This window comes from Schistocerca gregaria, chromosome 2 (genome assembly GCF_023897955.1).
Source record: "Schistocerca gregaria isolate iqSchGreg1 chromosome 2, iqSchGreg1.2, whole genome shotgun sequence".
Lineage (NCBI taxonomy): Eukaryota > Metazoa > Arthropoda > Insecta > Orthoptera > Acrididae > Schistocerca > Schistocerca gregaria.
Window position 1 is genome coordinate 139689655 of NC_064921.1, and position 20933 is coordinate 139710587.

Here is a 20933-nt window from a genome sequence, read left to right on the forward strand (position 1 = left end):
GTCCTAACACCCTTCCCCCTCATCCCATTTTCTCTGCCGAACTCCTCTTCCCCACTCTCTTTGTGCGTCTCCTCCTCCTCCTCCTCCTTATCTCTGTGCATCACATCTTCCCCCTCCCCCCTCTGTCCATCTCCTCCTCTCCCTTGCTACACTCATTTCGTGCTCACTTCCGCTATGTCCTGTTGCCCATCTTTCCGACCTACAGCCTTGTTTATTGTCGCTGCCAGCAAAATCTTGATTGGGAACTGAAATGGCTTAAAATGAATGGGTAAACCCGTTGGGATCATTGGTATACGAGATATTAGCGACACCTCTCCAGTTACTGGAACTGTGACAATGGTAGCTTCAGTGACAGTACTTCGCATAATTCTGTGAACGGGTAGGATTACAAAGTTTCGAACTATTTAAGTTGCGTAGTAGTATTTTAATCATAAGCCGATAAGCCATAAATACAGCTTTCCTACTTTCAGTGAAAGCGATGGCGAGAGAGAAAACAAAACAGCACATTGCTGTGCATAAAATTTTTGTTAACCTTTTTGTCTAATTATTCACAAGCCCTCGTATCTTCGTTGAAAATAACTGAGAAATAAGTGGAAACGGTACATTTTGGCAGCACAGCTGTGGGTTTCGAAAGGTAACCTGTTCATTGTCGATTGAAAAAAAAAAAAAAAAAAAAAAAAAAAAAACATATAACGTATCTCCATCTGAACGTTTGTTAAGGTATTGTATAAAAAACTGAAATAAAATCGATCAAGAGCTTCTCAAGATATTTGGTAACAAAATTTACTGTGTATACATTACGTACATTGTTTATATATTAGATATATTAAAATATGTAGCCTGTGTCCGTTCTAATGTTCACTACAGTATCGTGCAAAAATTTGAAGCAAATCCGTCAAGTACTTCTCGAGATTTTTAATAACAAAAATTTATCTTTATATAGTATTGCTGATTATCTCATCATGAGGATTGCGACTGACAACTGAACATAAAAAAAAACAGTGTTATGTGCCAGACATACTTGATGGAAATATACCTTCGTCTCTGATGATACATCTCCGTATAAAGTAAGGAAACAATTTAACACCTTATGTTCAGTGAACAACACATTCAACGAAGATCAGTATGTGGCATCTATTTGGTTCTAATTTAGTAGCGATGTTCCTCTAAGAACGAAAAAAGAAAGAAAAAAAAATACGTTATACCCACCAAGTCTGATTTTCACATGACCTACTGCTGTGAAGAATGGTGTGAACCATCGAAATGTTTAATGGCACAATAAAGACGTGTCACAGAAAACGGTCACATTTATAATATAAGTATAAACAGACCTGTGGCAGGTTAGAGCTAATTTACAGTCAGCCATAATCCCGTCCGAATAAAATGTAATATAGGCAAGCGGATACGGCTGATGTATGTTGCACCGTTTCCACGGTGACACGATGATCCTTTAATCCCAGCATCCGCGGGGTACACTGTCGCAGTGCATTAAAACGTCACATCCCCCCACTCCCCTCCAAAAGCCTTTGTCAGGTCGGTGCGAGAGGGTAGAAAGTGATGAGTAAGGGTCAAACACAACACAGCCAGCGAGGCACGCTTTTGTATCGCAAAACGCGAGGCTGGCGTGCTTCATTCGGAGCATTTTTCAACGTTTGTGTGCCGATGGAATTACTCTGACATGAGCGTTTGCAGCGCGCCGGCGGGCATTCCGACTTTAAATGGTCTATTTAGCGAGGCAGCCCGCCCGGCGACCGTACAATACAGCGACGTCAGCACCCACGGCCGCAGTGGACCGCTGCGCCAAGGTCACAGCGGGCGCAGTTTACTGCACCGTTGTTCACCCTCCCGGACGCGTTTTGTTATTTTAGACCGTGTTTCTGGCTGCTGCATCAGGAGCACAGGGATATCAGTGCTGAACTGTGGGGCTACGTTTCTGGTAAGCATACTGAATAGGATAAAAGTGGTTCGGAGCGCATGCGTGCACGAACAACCATCACCTCGACGAGTAGTACAACAAGGAAACAAAAGGGAAGAAGCTACTCAGAAAATACAAACTCGTATATAGAGGTGAAGACGCAAGCGTCTCAGAGGCCAAGAAAACGCCAAGCCAGTACTTAATGTCAAATTAAAATACTGTGGATGCCTATAATAATTTAATACGTCAGCTAACGCTTAGATATATAGAAATATTCGCTTCACAGGTTTTGGTTAATAGTTGACATCGGCGAATGTGCATACTACACAAAAAGCTTCGTGCAGACAAACACATATAGTTAGGTATTGTGGTTATCACAGTCATTTAATAATTCAATGAATGTACGTAGCTTCACATGATAAGTCTTTCACTATGTGACCATATGTTTAATAACTGAATTCTTAAATGACTTTATGATGTTCGAAGTGCCTAACTATATTTGTTTGTCTGTACGAAGCTCTTTGTGTATTACGCACATTCGCCGATGTCAGCTATTTGCTCGAACCGTTAATGTAAATATTTTTATATATCTAAGAGATCGTTGACGTAATAAATTATTATACAAACATTAAAAAGATTCTTGGAGATTTGTTCCGCCTTTCCAACTAAATGAAAGATGGTTTGTTCTTTTCCATAAGGCTTTCCCATTTATTTACAAAGAATGTTCAGTGGCCTGTAATACATGTTTCCTTACATACACTATGTGATCGAAAGTATCCGGACACCTCCAAAAACAGACTTTTTCATTTTAGGTGCATTGTGCTCTCACCTACTGCCAGGTACTCCATATCAGCGACTTCAGTAGCCATTACACCACGTGAGAGAGCAGAATGCGAACTCACGGACTTCAAACGTGGTCAGGTGATTAGGTGTCACTTGTGTCATACGCCTGTACGCGAGATTTACACACCTCTAAACATCCCTAGGTCCACTGTTTCCGATGCAATAGTGAAGTGGAAACGTGAAGGGACACTTGTAGCACAAAAGCATACAGGCAGACCTCGACTGTTGACTGACAGAGACCACCGACAGTTGAAGAGGGTCGTAACGCGTAATAGGCAGACATCTATCCAGACCATCACAGGAATTCCAAACTCCATCAGGATCCACTGCAAGTATTACGACAGTTAGCTGGGTGGTGAGTAAAATTGGATTTCATGGTTGAGCGGCTGCTCGTAAGACACAAATCACGCCGGTAAATGCCAAAAGCGCATTGGACGATAGAACAGTGCAAAAACGTAGTGTGAAGTGACGAATCACGATACGCACTGTGGCGATCCGATGGCAGGGTGTGGGCATGGTGAATGCCCGATGAACGTCATCTACCAGAGTGTGTAGTGCCAATAGTAAAATTGGAATTATGGTGTGATGGTGTTTTTCATGGAAGGGGTTTGTACCCCTTGTTGTTTCGCGTGGCACTATCACAGCACAGGCCTACATTGATGCTTTAAGCACCTTCTTGCTTTCCACTGTTGAAGAGCAATCCGGGAATGGAAATTACATCTTTCAACAAGATCGAGCACCTCTTTACAATGCACGGCCTGTGGCGGAGTGGTTACACGAAAATATCATCCCTGTAATGGACTGGCCTGTACAGAGTCCTGACCTGAATCGTACAGGAGTCCTTTGGGATGTTTTGGAACGCCGACTTCGTGCAACGACCGACATGGATACCTCTCCTCAGTGCAGCACGCTGATTGAACGCATGACTGGGAGAGTGTAAGCTGTCATCAAGGCTAAGGGTGATCCAACACCATATGAATTCCAGCATTATCGAAGGAAGGCGCCACTTTTGATCACATAGTGTATATATAGTGTATGGAGTGTGCAGTAGTTACAAGTATGTTACTGTGTTATGATTCCACATGTTACAGCCTTGTTTTTCAGGTTAGAAACTTTTGCAGCCGAAGTTCACTGTGATTAAATTATCGTTTGGCGCTACTTACAATTTTCAGTGTTGTTAGGTCATGGGTTTACTCGGTCTCCATGCTCCAGGTGTCCATATTTTAGGCGCTTATTTGCCCACGTTTATTACAACACTCCACTTGTACTTTTTATTGTGTGTTAAACGTCTGTGTTTACAGTGTGTAATGTTCCCAACTGTCGCTGTTTATGTGTGGTTTAACATTTGTATGTATGTGTTTGTGTGTGTGTGAGAGAGAGAGAGAGCGTTTGTGTGTATGTGTGTGTGTGTGTGTGTGTGTGTGTGTGTGTGTGAGAGAGAGAGAGAGAGAGAGAGAGAGAGAGAGAGAAAGAGAGAGAGGTGTAAGAGGGGAAGATTATTAAGTCTCGTTACATTTTACATTACTATTCGTTATTTTCTAGTGGCTAACATCAGCAATTTATTGCTTATGTTAATATGATCATCAGTTACTTTCTTTCTCATTGCAAGGGCTCTTTATATATGAAATATGGTTAAAGAACCAAATCAGACCATTTTGGACCAAGGATTACATGCTTAATAGATTATCATATGATGCACATCTCGAGTTATATATGTTTATTACCAGCTTAATATAGAAAACTGAACAAATCGCAGGAAGAATACTGCTATGTACACGTAACAAACACGTACAGCGAATTAAAACTCTCGCTAACAAAAGTATCAAGAAAGAAACAAACAGCGACATACTACACCACAAAATCCACTCAAAAGTAATAAATCTCACAAATACAAAGCTGACACAGAAAGAAACACAGCTATAGAAATCGCTTGAGGATTAATAGGGACTGTAGGGTGTTGTGTAAGGACCCAAATGTTGTCAAGGTTGTTCCGACTGAGCTGCAGAAGATTCGCTGGGAAGCCCCTCAAATGTTCAAATGTGTGTGAATTCCTAAGGGACCAAACTGATCTAGTCATCGGTCCCTAGACTTACACACAAACTAGCTTGTGCCAAGGACAACACACATACCCGTGCCCGAGGGAGGACTCAAAGGTAAGACCCTACACAATCTCCATACAGTTCCGATCTCTCCTCACGTGATTTCCGTCTCTTTGGAGTCCTGAAGAAGGACTTCTGGCGTCGATTTGGCTCCGACGAAGATGTGCCATGCATGGTTACAATCCTGTTTCTGTAGGCAGCCGAAAATATTTTTCCGTGAACGCATTGATCGTCTTGTCTCACAGTGGGGTAAATGTACATGTATTAACATCTGCGCCGATTACTTTTGAAATAATAAACAGTTTACTTACTTTTCCCCCTTATGTCTCGTTCATTCGATTGCCCGTTATACATTAATAAATGCAGCAGGAGATTTTATACCCTCCCATTTTTAGTTGATGTCTGCTGAAAGAGGCGTTCATGATGCTCTCTATAGATTTAAGAGAAGATGAAAATAAAGTGGCGCGGCAAGACTATCACAGCACTTGTCGTACACTTGAAACCATGCGGCTGTCTTCTTCTTGATTCTGCGAGACACGTTCCGAATTTCAGGACATCTCTTCACATTATTAACAAACAATTCCGCATCCAAACAGGCCGTTTCTATGACAGGCTTACGGCAGCCATGGGCAGGGTTGCGAGTACGTATGCAGTGCCGCACACCACCACCACCTCTCTCTAGTATACTCGCAGAAGGACTGCTGCTTGGCGGCGATCTCCATGATCTCTGCGAAGCAGCAGTGCCTGCCAACAATTATTCTCTGTCTTTGTGCGGGTGGCTTCAATGTTTCACATATAATGCTAAACACTCGGAATGACGCTGCGATGATAAATCGTTCGTGAGGATCGAGCCTTGGAGCGAGCGATTTCTGGCTGTGGCCGCGAATGCAGACGAATGTCAATAATAATTCCGGTTGTTGTTGTGGTTGTGGTGGTGGTGGTGGTGACGATAATGATAACACCCTCCAATGCCTGTACAAAAGCAGAACGCGCGTCCTTTGAAATATGCGTGTCTGTATTTTCATCAGGCAGAAGTTCGTTAATTTCGAGAACGGTCGTGTGTCTCTTCTGATGAAGTAACACTTGTCTGTTATATGTTTCGACTTTCCGTTGGTTTACACGAGGATTTGCGTTAACTCGGCACTAAGGCAATTAAGCGATATTAAAGCGAAATTATTTTGCTGAAGGGCGAAAGATATTCTTTCGTTTTGTGTAGCATCATTCACTCCTTTTTATGACGAAATTAAATTTTAATGTTGCGGCTAAACGTGTGCGTTGTAAAGTGCACCGACTCATTAATGTCGCCCGCGTTTCTACTATTCATATCGTGCCTCGGTCTTAATTTTTTTCTGCCTTACAGAGTTCCGCATTTGCATCACACGTGCGAACGTTCCACTACTGATGGTGAGAGCTTTCGTTAGCGAACATTCGGGGTGGATTCAGGTTACCTTTTAGACGTTATTTCACTTTGAGAGTCAGAGTAATTTTCAATAGCTACGTTTAACCATTTTAAAATAGCATCCGCCGAATTCTAAAGGCGAATACATTCGCATAATTGACTAATGACATTGGCAGCAGAATTACTAACGAAGCTGAATGTACTAAGAAGTCAAACTACCTTCTGAAATATAACGTTCCTCTCTGCAGAAATGACTGATGTACGTTCCCTTGAATCGATAAAGTGATAAGTTTACAAAAAGTAGTTAAACTGAGGTACTTGTAAAGTGAAAGTTTTGTCCGTAAGTGCCAAAGCCACGGTGCTCTTCTTATTCTTCGGCCTTTACAGAGCGGATGTAGTGCTGTTGCGGTAACTCTACTTGTCAGTTTATTTCTCACATTGTCATGCTGTTACTAAAAGGAGCCTTTGTATATTTTCGCTCAATTCAGTTACGTATTCTCAAAGGTCTCATTTACTCTGTATATCTCAAATATCTTTCCCTTGTCATTTTTTATTTAAACCGATGTTCTCTGGTGTTCCTTTAACCTGCGTAACATACGAGTTTTAAGATATTTGCATCAGTAATCAACGCCTGACTTTCAGGTATTTAACTGAAAATAAAATTCTCTCAGAATCTAAGTAATAATGATGAATCATTTCAGAGCTCGAACAAATTATGACATCTGTAGAGTCGTTGTAGAAGACAGATCAGTGCTTCTGATTAACCGTATGTTTCAAAGACTTAATTGCTAAAGGTATTTTCATACTGAGTATTGGGATTCACGGCCAATATGTCAATTTGTTTCCCTCTTCGCCCTCCCCCCCCCCCCTCCCCGCCCACTCTGTTTTCCTAGTCGAGATGGCTTTTCGGTGATTTTCTCCGTACACTGAATAAAATGTCGAGTACATAGATTCATTGTGTATGTGGTATGTGACAATAAATAAGGGCTAATGTTGATGGTGAGATGGTGAGATCTGTGTTTTAATAGTGTGTTAATGTTAATGTTCTACCAGCTACTATCATTCGTGCGCTTTATGCCTTGGATGACACACTTTGATGACAGTACTTGACAGAAATTTGTTCCTCACAAGTCCTCTCACCCACGTCCTTAGACCTGCCCTCATAATCAGGGGTACTTGGTGTATTTTATAGCAGTAGCGTATTTTTCAGATAGTAACATATTTATCAAGTTTTGTTGGAATGCTCCGGGCGTTCCCGTGTTCTCATATATCAGTTTGTTGCCGATACGTGCATTCACTGAAGTATTCTGGTATGACTGTCGTTTTCAGAGAACCATTTCACGTCTTTATGCCAAATTCTAACCTATGAATTTATGAATTTACTCTCTTTCGTTTCTGTTCGTTCTTGTCACTGATTAGACCATTCCATTTGTGGCATTTCATTTACCTTGTATTATCGTACAGTGTAATGGCTTCTCTTGCATCTTTTGAAATACCTGACATCGTGTTCGAGAGGAAGTACACTAATGACCATTAAAACTGCAACACCAAGAAGGCAGTACGTAACAAACGGAACACGCTTTAGATACGTAAATAGTTATCACCTCAGCGCAGCCGCTCATTGTAAACAGGATTCACCCTGTCTACGTTTTGAATACAAGGAAAGACTACATAATGGGTTTCCCAGTCACAAATCACATTTGATTATGTCCTCTAAGCGGAATCTCGTTAACATGGCGGCCGTTAATGATTGCTAATTAATAAGGCAACCAATCCCAAATACTTTTAAAATGCTTCATTATAGTGCCATAATCGCTTTCGGGTCATCATCCCCATCTTCAGAAGGTTTCACATTGTTTTCACCAGAAGCATGGTGTCCATACCAGCGACACACAACAATATTTTAATGTTTATCGCCACTTTATATGTAGCAAAAACATACTAATGAGCATTTATTTACATTCAGACGTAAGTTGAAACGGTTTTATAACTTACAGATGTCCCAGTGGACAGCGCTTAATATTTATCACCGTAGCAAGACAAAGTAGCTGCATAATATTTTAAACGAGCAAATGGTCCTAAAAACGAACACCACGCAGAAAATTTCATTGAACTTATAAACTGATAAATCATATAGAATGAAAATCCAAAGATGAAATGCACAACGACTATGGACGCAACCTAAACATCAAAAATGGTTGTTCAAATGTTCAAATGGCTCTGAGCACTATGGGACTTAACATCTGAGGTCATCAGTCCCATAGAACTTACAACTACTTAAACCTAACTAACCAAAGGACATCAGACACATCCTAGCCCGAGGCAGGATTCGAATCTGTGAGCATAGCGGTCGCGCGGTTTCAGACTGAAGCGCCTAGAACCGCTCGGCCACTCCGGCCGGCTCAAATATGGTTCAAATGGCTCTACGCACTATGGGACTTAACATCTGAGGTCATCAGTCCCCTTGACTTAGAACTACCAAAACCCAACTAACCTAAGGACATCACACACATCCATGCCCGAGGCAGGATTCGAATCTAAGACTGTAGCAGCAGCGCGGTTCCGGACTGAAGCGCCTAGAACCGCTCGGCCACAGCGGCCGGCTGTCAAACATAAAACTGGCCCATCGATTATGCAGAGCAACTGTCCACATATCACTAAACCACATGGCATTCTCATTTTTGCTAAAATTAACCACATGTTTCTATGTTTCGATTGCTTCTCTGTGTAGCTGTGAATAATAGTTTGTCATTTTAGATAAAATTTTGGTTTCGGGAAGCTTTACTTCTTTTCTCTGACAAGGATTATCTTTCGCCATCACGCGTAAACTTCGACCACACCCTTTTCTACGCTATTTTAAGTCTGTCTTCAACGTCCGACTCGTCATTCAGCAAGACTCAACAGAACCACAAGCGCCTTTGAAGATGTGTGATGCACCTTGGGACGAAAGATTGCCCTCGGATGGCAGGCGCAGATGAACGAGGACCACACAACCCGTAAGCTGTGCCAACAGCTAAGGCATCCATTCGTGAAAACCTTCATTTTAATGTCAACTGTACGTGTTAGTCATTTAATACGACTTGAGTTGATGTACCGGGTAATCAAAAGGTCAGTATAAATTTGAAAACTGAATAAATCACGGAATAATGTAGATAGAGAGGTAAAAATTGACATACATGCTTGGAATGACATGGGGTTTTATTAGAACCGAAAAAAATACAAACGCTCAAAAAATTTCCGACAGACAGCGCATCATTTGATCAGAATAGCAATAATTAGCATAACAAAGTACGACAAAGAAAAGATGATGTTCTTTACTGGAAATGCTCAATATGTCCACCATCATTCCTCAACAACAGCTGTAGTCGAGGAATAATGTTTTCCGGCCGGTTTGGCCGTGCGGCTCTAGGCGCTACAGTCTGGAACCGCGTAACCGTTACGGTCGCAGGTTCGAATCCTGCCTCGGGCATGGATGTGTGTGATGTCCTTAGGTTCGTTAGGTTTAAGTTGTTCTAAGTTCTAGGGGACTGATGACCTCAGATGTTAAGTCCCATAGTACTCAGAGTCATTTGAACCATTTTAATAATGTTGTGAACAGCACTGTAAAGCACGTCCAGAGTTATCGTGAGGCATTGGCGTCGGATATTGTCTTTCAGCAACCGTAGAGATGTCAGTCGATCACGATACACTTGCGACTTCAGGTAACCCCAAAGCCAATAGTCGCACGGACGGAGGTCTGGGGACCTGGGAGGCCAAGCATCACAAAAGTGGCAGCTGAGCACACGATTATCACCAAACGACGCACATCTGTCCGACATTTTGTGAATTTTGTTTTTTTTTTTCGTTCGAATAAAACCTCATGTCATTCCAAGCATGTGTGTCAATTTTTGACTCTCTATCTTTATTATTCCGTGGTTTATTAAGTTTTCAAATTTGTGCTGACTTTTTGATCACCCGGTATGTGTAGCCAGTGGCTGTACAGCATAAGCACTGTACTCTATCTTATGCTGGACCCACCTGGTGTTGCAGGCCGTGAGCTGACCGTGTGCGTGTCCGAGACGTCGTGCTGCACCCTGGAGATGGAGGTGGCGCTCCAGCGGCTGGTGCGGAGGGACTTCCAGGCGCTGCTGCACCACAACTCCAGGTCGCTGGAGGGCCTGCTCGTCTCCGCCGCCAACACCATACGAGGTCAGTCCGCGCCTGCTCCAGCGGTCCTGGAGGAACCGTAACCCTACGCAGCGCATACCTTCAACTGAAAAGATTAAGAGAAAGCTCGCTGCGACAATGAATTCCACACGCCAAAAGTCAATAATTACTTTACGCTGGGTGTGACCTGGTAGTCAAGGGAAGGCAGGATTCGGTTACGATTGTGGACGGGGCCGTAATCAGTTACTATTGGTTACCTTTTACACTTACACACGATTTATTTTAAACCAATGATTCCAGAATCAACAGTAAATAAAAAATACCACACGTTATTAATGAAGGAATAAACAAGTGTGTAAATGAAACTTCCTGGCAGATTAAAACTGTGTGCCGGACCGAGACTCGAATACGGGACCTTTTCCTTTCGCGGACAAGTGCTCTACCAACTGAGCTACCCAAGCAGGACTCACGGCCCGTCCTCACAGCTTTACTTCCACCAGTACCTCGTCTTCTACCTTCCAAACTGAACAAAAAAGACTTCTGTTAAGTTTGGAAGGTAGAAGACGAGGTACTGGCGGAAGTAAAGCTGTGAGGACGGGGCGTGAGTCCTGCTTGTGTAACTCAGTATGCTGGCACGGTAGCTCAGCGTGTTTGGTCAGAGGGTTGCGTGCTCACTCAAATAAAAAAAAAAAGCTAGTCAAGGATTCAACTATCAACTTGAACGGATGTCTTGTGACGTCCGCGCAGATCAAACGCAACGAACTACATCGAAAAAAAAAAAAAGCGTAATGAGTAGCGCTTCTGTCCAGTAATGAGTTTACAGCCGGCACGGTAGCTCAGCGTGTTCGGTCAGAGAGCTGGTTGGCCTCGGAAAAAAAAAGAGAGTGGAAGGATCAAGAAACGAACTTGAACGGATGTCATTGTGTGACGTCCGCAACGACCAAACAAAACGATTAAAAAAAATTGGTAGAGCCCTTGCTCGCTAAAGGCAAAGATCCCGAGTTCGAGTCTCGGTCCGGCACACAGTTTTAATCTGCCAGGAAGTTTCATATCAGCGTACACTCCGCTGCAGAGTAGGAACTGTGTTACAATTTAGCAACTCACCATTAAATACAGATACAGCACATAATGTTTTAAAAGCAAGCCACTGTGATCTGGGTAGTAGGTGTTACACGCCAGGAATGGCAACAAATTAAGAATTGTTTAAAACTCGGTGCAGCTTACAAATTACATGTATTGAAATATTAAAGGCAAGTCGCCAGGAACACAGCAGATGGCATCAGACACCAGGAATGGAAGTGAATAAGGTTGTAAGGCTTACTGCTAAAATACAAAAACCAAATTACAATTTTAAGACAAATAACGACAATCACGGCTGTAGGCCTTACACGCCAGGAATGTCAATAATATAAAAAACATTGAAACCTGCTGTAAAACAGCAAACACAGTAGCAAAAGTTAATTAAAAAAACAAGCAACTGATCCAGATGGTACTCCAGGAATCGACCTGTGAGAAGGTTCGGCAACAAACACTTTCGCGAGCGATGAGATAGGCAGCCAAGAGTTACATTCACTTCACAAGATGGTAACTCAGACTAGTGGCAGTCTAACGAATGACTAATGATAATCTTGCTGATGCTACCTGACGTTCGACAAGCCAAATGCAACGATGGAACAATACGCCAAAGCCGGAACCGGCGGTCTGCACTGTGTACCCAGAATACTGCGTTTAGAGCGCCCGGAACGAACAAGGAATCACTACCACCCGAGTAGAGGAATCACCAACCGGCCTACAGTGAAGAAAGCTGTCAAAACTACACGCCCTACCGGGCAGCAGCAGCAAGGCGAGGAAACGAACTCTGCCGTTACATACACTAACCCCCAGGGCAGGTAACTGGAGCGTTAGCGGCCACCAGGCAAGAAAAATTACCGCTGGTTGGACTTAACAACTGTAACAAGTTGAACGCAGTAAATAGTAATAAGAAGTCGAGGAAACCTAATCAGATCCGCCTTCCCCAAGCACTCCACTCGTTGCTCTTCGCCTCGGCCACACTACGAGCAGCAACACGAACCGAAGTCACTGGAGAATCGCGAACAATGTTGGAGGTTTCTCTACTTGGACTGAAATGCACTCATCTTAAAGCTTGCTGGATCCGGTTTACGACAAGGACGTGCACCCTCGTAACCACAGCCCTTCCATCCTGGAGTCCATGCGTGCCACCAGCGATCATGTTCTCGCACTGCGCGGAACTGCGTTCTCCTTAGTCCTCAACCGAACTCTTACACTCACACGACCCGGAAAAACAGCGACGCCGCCCCAAAGATAGGCAACAGTTACTACACATCGATAACCGCCGCTGCTGCCACTAGCGGACAGGCAAGCTTGCGGAACCGAGTGGCGCTAGTCAACACGAGAAGAAGACAAGCAACCGCAACCATGCCAACTAAACGATACCGTCTGGCCTCCAACAGAGGGTGGAAACCTACAAACAGCACCAACGCGAGCCACAGCACGGCTCACTGCCTGACAAAAAAACGAAGCGCGAAGAGCGCACAATCGTATGACAATGTAACTTTGTACACGCACACTCCATCGACAGGTATGTAAATGATTAGAGGTGCAGTTCTCTGTGTCAGGTAGAACAGCCGCCAGATTGCATTAACTTTATTTGTATCTAGTGTTGTTACTAGACCTGATAGTACGTAAAGGGCGCAAACAGCGTCAGATGTTGAGTGATGCCTCTGAAGCGCACGAAGATGACGCATTCTCGTGTGGGACAGCGTTATCAACACCTGACGTAGTTTCAAAGTGTCACCATTGTGGGTCTGCATTTGGCCACCATGTTCGAATCGTGCAGTATCAAGATTTGTGGGGCATTTGGAGGCGACTGTGGCGCAATGTTGCGCTGCAGCGGGCCGTGACGGCAGGCATACTCGCTGTCAATATTTCGGTCGACCACCACAAGGGAGATCGCCGTGCCACGCAACAAGCACATCCTAACTCCTTCGCACGTGCACCTTTCATACGAAAAGAAGTAATAGACTCCCTGCTAAATTCTGTTCAAGGGTAGATAATTGCGAGAACTACTGCACAGTCAGCTTAACGGCCCATGCATCCTGGCTACTGACAATAATAATATACAGAAAGATAGAAAAGAAAATTCAGGATCTCTTAGATGACGACCAATATGCATTGAGGAAAGGCAAAGGCACCAGAGAGGCAATTCTGACGATGCGGTTGATAATGGAAGAAAGATACCTTCAACAGTCGACCTAGAAAAAAAGTGCGATAATGTAAATATGTGCAAGATGTTCGTAATTCTAAGAAAAATAGGGGTAAGCTGTAGGGAAACGGGCAATACACAATATGTACAAGAAAGAAGATGGAAACAACAGTGGAAGATCACGAAACGAAGTGATCCTATTAAACAGGATATAAATCATGGATGTTTCGCCACTACTGGTCAATTTATACATCTAAGAAGCAATAACGGGTAGAACAGAAAGGATCAAGGGTACAATTAATACTCAAGATGGAAGGATACCAATGATAATATTCACTCATGACATTGCTATCCTCAGTGAAAATGAAGGAGAGCTACAGAAGTGGTTGAATGAAATGGAGAGTGTAATGAGTGGAGAATGTGGACTGAGAGTAAATCGAAGAAAAACGAAAGTAATGAGAAGTAGCAGAAATGGGGAACACCGAGAAACTGAACATCAGGATTGGAGATCACGAAGTACACAAAGTTAAGGAATTCTGGTACCTAGGCAGAAAAATAACCCGAGATGGACGAAGACAGCAGGACATAAAAAGCAGAACAAAAGTGGCAAAAAGGGCATTCCAGGCCAAGAGAAGTCTGCTAGTATCAGACAGTGGCTTTAATTTGAGGAAGAAATATATGACAATGTAAGTTTGCAGCACATCATTGTATGCTACTGTAACGTGGACTGTCCGCAGCTCGTGGTCATGCGGTGGCGTTCTCGCTTCCCGCGCCCGGGTTCCCGTGTTCGATTCCCGGCGGGTCAGGGATTTTCTCTGCCTCGTGATGACTGGGTGTTGTGTGATGTCCTTAGGTTAGTTAGGTTTAAGTAGTTCTATGTTCTAGGGGACTGATGACCTTATATGTTAAGTCCCATAGTGCTCAGAGCCATTTGATTTGTAACATGAACTGTGGGAAAACAGGAACAGAACAGAGTCAAAGCATTTGAGATGTGGCGCTACAGAAGAATGTTTGAAATTAAGTGGAATGATAAGATGAGGAATAAGGAGGTTCTTCGTAGAATTGGCGGGGAAAGGAATGTATGGAAAACACATATGAGAAAAGGGACAAGTTGATAGGACATCTTTTAGGACCAGTACAACGAAAAACCAATCCAGAGATGCAAATTTTACTCCATTCATTAAAGCGATGACTTGTTTCAGGCCGAGACTCATTTTCAAATCATCGTAACATAGTAAAAAATATTTCCCGAAATGTGAAAACCATGGTTTTCGGAAATACCGTTTTCGACTATGTTACGATGATCTGAAAATGGGTCTAAACTAGTCATAAAGTGCATAAAAAAGTAAAATTTGCAACTTTGGATCTCTTTTTCTTTGTACTGATTAACATAAGTTGCTGATCCACAGCTAATCCAGCATGCTGGAAGTACGTTCATCTGTTAAGACCTCAGGAAATAACTTCCATAGTACTGGAGGGAACTGTAGAGGGTAAAAACTGTAGACAAAGACAGAAATTGGAAAATCCACTAAATAATTTAGGTCGTAGGTTGCAGTAGCTACTGAGTTGAAAAGGTTTGCACAGGAGAGCAATTTCTAATCGGATCGCATGAAACCAGCCAGAAGACTGGTGACACAAACAGAAAAACAGAAAAAAAACGTGAACTGTCTGATGTTGAGTTGCTATCGTGGCCAGCAAGATGCCCAGATGAGACTCCGAGAAAACATGCGTGGGACCAACCCGGACGCCATCTCCGTCTCAGAGTCAGTATCCATGGTATAAAGAACCAGTTAGGACAGCTTTGGGCCAGCTTGCCCAAGGAGAGAATGCAACCGAATCAGTGCGCTCATTAAGGGCAGGAGGGGGAGTTTCAACGTCATTCGTTTAAGTAAGCTCATGCTGGCAAGTTCTTTCTACCGGGTGATCAAAGAGTCAGTATAAATTTGAAAACTTAACAAACCACGGAATAATGTCGATAGAGAGGCAAAAATTGACTCACATGCTTGGAATGACATGGGGTTTTATTAGAAACAAAAAAAAGTGTTACTAGACGCGTGAAAGATGTCTTGCGCGCGTCGTTTGGTGATGACCGTGTGCTCAGCCGCCACTTTCGTCATGCTTGGCATCCCAGATCCCCAGACGTCAGTCCATGCGATTATTGGCTTTGGGGTTACCTGAAGTGGCAAGTGTATCGTGATCGACCGACATCTCTAGGGATGCTGAAAGAAAACACCCGACGCCAATGCCTCACCGTAACTCCGGACATGCTTTACAGTGCTGTTCACAGCATTATTCCTCGACTACAGCTGTTGTTGAAGAATGATGGTGGACATATTGAGCATTTCCTGTAAAGAACATCATCTTTGCTTTGTCTTACTTTGTTATGCTAATTATTGCTATTCTCATCAGATGAATCGCCATCTGTCGGACATTTCTTGAACTTTTGTATTTTTTTGGTTCTAATAAAACCCCATGTCATTCCAAGAATGTATGTCAATTTGTACCTCTCTGTCTACATTATTCCGTGAGTTATTCAGTTTTCAAATTTATACTGACTTTTTGATCACCCGGTATATTTGATTCCAGGTTGTCATAACTGATATCGTACCGTGTCATACAGCAAAGTGTCATTTCGTTCCCTCCCCGCCTCCTGTGTACTACATCTTTTTTGCCGACCAGTGTAGCGTTAGTCTTGGTTACACTTTAATTTAATTGCACAGATGGCTGGTTTTGGCTTTGCAGCCCAGCCCAGCCATCATCACGTGTACACGAGGAAAACAAAATCAAAAATAAAACTATTTCAGAATTTGTGAAATATGAAGCTGAGAATGAGCCTGTCACATACAAACGGGACATAAGCTTATTACCTTAAATGCCAGTCACACAGAGGACGCATAGTCGTTAACTGGCTTGACTAAAATTTCTGTTAAGCTTTTCAGATGAATGTGTAAGCTGTTAAGATGATATTCTGTAACATACGATTTACTGGCGACGTCTGGTTGTTCGTGCTGTAGCTATTAGGTACGCTGAAGCCGGTTTACGGCATCTCCAGCCTGGAGTTGACAGCAAACAAATGAGAACGCAAGAAAAATGCTTTCTGGTCATTCAGTCAACAGCGTTGAGTTGAAGGGATGTGTGAGTACATTGTATACAAACGAGGAGACGGTAGAAACGGAGAATGTTAAGTTTATACTGTCCTTGTTTCATTTGTCTGTTGTCAATAGCAACATATGGAAGAGCGCCATGTGCAGGACAGGAGCGTCTAAACCACTTACGGTTTAATAACGTCACGTTTGTATAGATGTTGCACTGTGATATGATTCTGAAAGGGTCTTGAGGAGAGGAACCAGACTACTGAATAAAAAAAGTATAGGATGCTATTTAAAAAAGACGTACTGCTTGTAACTTGGTAAATAACAACCTTACAAGAAAGACAATCGTGTTGGTTAATGTCATCGTCGTCGTCGTCTTAGAAGTAGTAGTAGGAGTAGGAGTAGTAGTAGCAGCTTTATTCATCCGTAGATATCTGTTTACAAGGACATGTCAAAGTATTTACAATTTTAGATCAATTTAAAATAAGTTAATTCGCATACACATTATTTACAGACCTTCTAGTTAGAGCCAATCATTAGATTTACTCCTGGTATTCAATACTTTTTTACAAATAACTTATTCAATAATGTAATGCCACACTGTTCATTCATTCATATCTCACTATCAGTCACTGCACGCATATACACACATTGTTTGACAACACCTCACTCACTCACTACACACACACACACACACACACACACACACACGCACGCACTCACACACTGGTGATCTCTAGGCCATTTCTCTACCGCAACTTCCCATTAGCTATCCTGAGAAACTGAGCCCAGAAAGCCTCAGAAAGAGGAAGACGTGTTAGTATTGTGCTATGCATTGTTTGGGAGTAAGTATTTCCAGAAAGGAAAAAAAAACCTTAGTGAAGATTGGATGTTTTATAATCATTATTATTATTATTATTATTATTATTATTATTATTTATTTGTATAACATTTTTTATCAAGCCCCTACTCTGTTTTATCTAAGTAATCCTTCAGTGTATAAAATGTATTGCACAACGGGTACCGAGCGAGGTGGCGCAGTGGTTAGCACACTGGACTCGCATTCGGGAGGACGACGGTTCAATACCGCGTCCGGCCATCCTGATTTAGGTTCTGCGTGATTTCCCTAGATCACTCCAGGCAAATGGCGGGATGGTTCCTTTGAAAGGGCACGGCCGACTTCCTTCCGCATCCTTCCCTAGTCCGAGCTTGTGCTCCGTCTCTCATGACCTCGTTGTCGACGAGACGTTAAACACCAATATCCTCCTTCACTTCCACAACAGGTTCTTTTAGCTACCTGTTTAAATAAGTTATTTTTTTCAATTTCTTTAATCTTTTTTGGTATTTTATTGTACAGTTTTATTCCTTGGCAGGAAATGTTATTTTGAGTTTTATGTTTATTTATTCTCGGTAAATGTAAGTTGAGTTTCTCTTGTTGCATGGTGATGGACAGAGCCATTTGCGCAGTAATTACCAATGTTATTTTGGATGTGTGCAACTGACTGGTAAATGTATTCACATGGAGCAGTTAAAATCCCCAGTGTTCTGAACAGATCTTTACAATGAGCTCGACTAGTATTCTTGGTTATTATTCTTATGGCTCTTTTCTGGAGTTTGAAAAGATAAACAATATTTTCTTGATACACTAGCTGACAACCCCGTCATTGCCGGGTATCCGTTTTGCTAATTTTCTATTAGAAACCGAATTAAAAAATGAACCGTGTAGTACTACCGTAATTATACAAAAATTTCATTTAGACGTATTTACGAAAACACCTTTGAAATTATGAAACAGTCGTGCAAAGAAATATGCATAATATACAAACCTATAAGTATAGCTGCTCCGCGTATCCACAACGCGATTTCGTAAACGTCTGTATGACAACGCCTCTTGATAGCTGTATAGACGGCTATTGTTTCCAGCTCCAGCCGTTTGCGATTCGCAGTTGAAAGCTGACAAAAGCCTGCCACGTGGATTTTTCCGTAAGTTGACACGACTGCGGAAGTGTCTTCCGTAGCAAAGAATAAATGTATTAAAACTCCATGCACGGTGCGGCATTTTTTCACCCATCTCAGTAGTCATGACATCATATCACCTTAACTGTTTGTCGCACAATAATGTATTTTTGGAGATACATTCAGAGGCATATATGGATAATGTCTGCTAAATATGTTGCGAGTAGAATTAGAAGCAAATAGGTGATAAATTTAAACGTCCTGAATGATGTGGTAGTTTTTCCACGCATCCCACTGTTTACGACGCCATGTCTCCCGATCTACGCGGTGCATTCAAGTTCTAAGGCCTCCGATTTTTTTTTTTTTACTCCGGACTGGAAAAAGATAGAAACATGTGCATTGTTTTAAAATGAGGCCGCGTTGATTGTCAATACATCCCAGGGATGGCAGCACCGTACGGCAGATGGAATTTTACCGCCAGCGGCGAGAATGAGAACTGTTTTAAATACTTAAAATGGCGACGTTTTCCTTCCTTGAACAGCGTGCAGTCATTCGTTTTCCGAATTTGCGTGGTGTGAAACCAAGTGAAATTCATCGACAGTTGAAGGAGACAAGTGGTGATGGAGTTATGGATGTGTCGAAAGGGCGATCGTGGGTGCGACAGTTTAATGAAGGCAGAACATCGTGTGACAACAAACCGAAACAACCTCGGGCTTGCACAAGCTGGTCTGCCGACATGATCGAGAAAGTGTAGAGAATTGTTTTGGGGGATTGCCGAATGACTGTTCAACAGATCGCCTCCAGAGTTGGCATTTCTGTGGGTTCTGTGCACACAATCCTGCATGACGACCCGAAAATTCGAAAAGTGTCATCCAGGTGGGTGCCACGAATGCTGGCTGCCCGTGTGTGGCATGTTGCCAAGCTATGTTGACGCGCAACGACAGCATGAATGGGAATTTCTTTTCCTCGGTTGTGACAATGGATGAAACGTGGATGCCATTTTTCAATCCAGAAACAAAGCGCCAGTCAGCTCAATGGAAGCATACAGATTCACCGCCACCAAAAAAATTTCCGATAACTGCCAGTGCTGAAAAAATGATGGTGTCCATGTTCTGGGACAGCGAGGGCGTAATCCTTACCCATTGCGTTCCAAAGGCCTGCGCGTGTGCTGTTTCACCAAGGAACGCATCCGCACATCGAGCTAACGTTACGCAACAGTTTCTTCGTGATAACAACTTTGAAGTGATTCCTCATGCTCCCTACTCACCTGACCTGACTCCTAGTGACTTTTGGCTTTTTCCAGCAATGAAAGACACTCTCCGTGGCCGCACATTCACCAGCCGTGCTGCTATTGCCTCAGCGATTTTCCAGTGGTCAAAACAGATTCCTAAAGAAGCCTTCGCCGCTGCCATGGCGTCAGCGTTGTGAAAAATGTGTACGTCTGCAGGGCGATTACGTCGAGAAGTAACGCCAGTTTCATCGATTTCGGGTGAGTAGTTAACTAGGAAAAAAAATCGGAGGCCTTAGAACTTGAATGCACCTCGTATGTGTGGTATCACGATACAATTATGAAGGTACAATTATTGGTATATTTGGATACTGCCTGCGAAAGTTATTGCGAATGGAGTAAGACAGAGTAATAAATTTAAACGTAATACATGATGCGTAATTTGTCGTACAGCTCATTGTTTATGACGTCATATTTCCTGAGCTATGGTAGGCAGGTGGTTATTCCGACAGCGAATATTACCTGACCGTAAGGGATATGTGTACCGAGTGTGGTTGAAATGGGTCCAGTGGTTTAGGAGGAGATGTGGAACATACATATATAAGCACTCCGTCTTCAGGCCACAAGTGGCCCATCGGTACCATCCGACCGCCGTGTCACCCTCAGTTGAGGATGCAGATAGGAGGGGCGTGGGATCTGCACTCCGCTCTCCCGGTCGTTACGATGGTTTTCTTTGACCGGAGCCGCTACTGTTCGGTGGAGTAGCTCCTCAGTTGGCATCACGAGGTTGAGTGCACCCCGAAAAATGGCAACAGCGAATGGCGACCCGGATGGTTGCCCATCCAATTGCGAGCCACGCCCGGCAGCGCTTAACGTAGTTTATCTCACGGGAACCGGTGTTGCCAACATTCATACATACATACATACATACATTTTATAATATCTATTGTTTTTTTGTTTTGCTTATGAACAAAAAGTTTTTTGGTTTGGTCAAGATATGATGCGCTAATGTAGAGTTGTACAGCGCATGTG

At 42.9% G+C, this 20933-nt stretch overlaps 1 protein-coding gene across 1 annotated transcript in view; it reads left to right on the plus strand.

The window, feature by feature from the left end:
- Positions 1-20933, plus strand: part of LOC126336521 (glypican-5-like) — a 1532390-nt gene that overhangs the window by 630917 nt on the left and 880540 nt on the right. The window contains exon 2 of the mRNA XM_050000310.1: positions 10286-10444. Coding sequence (XP_049856267.1) covers positions 10286-10444 — 159 coding nt within the window. The remainder of the gene's footprint in view (positions 1-10285; positions 10445-20933) is intronic.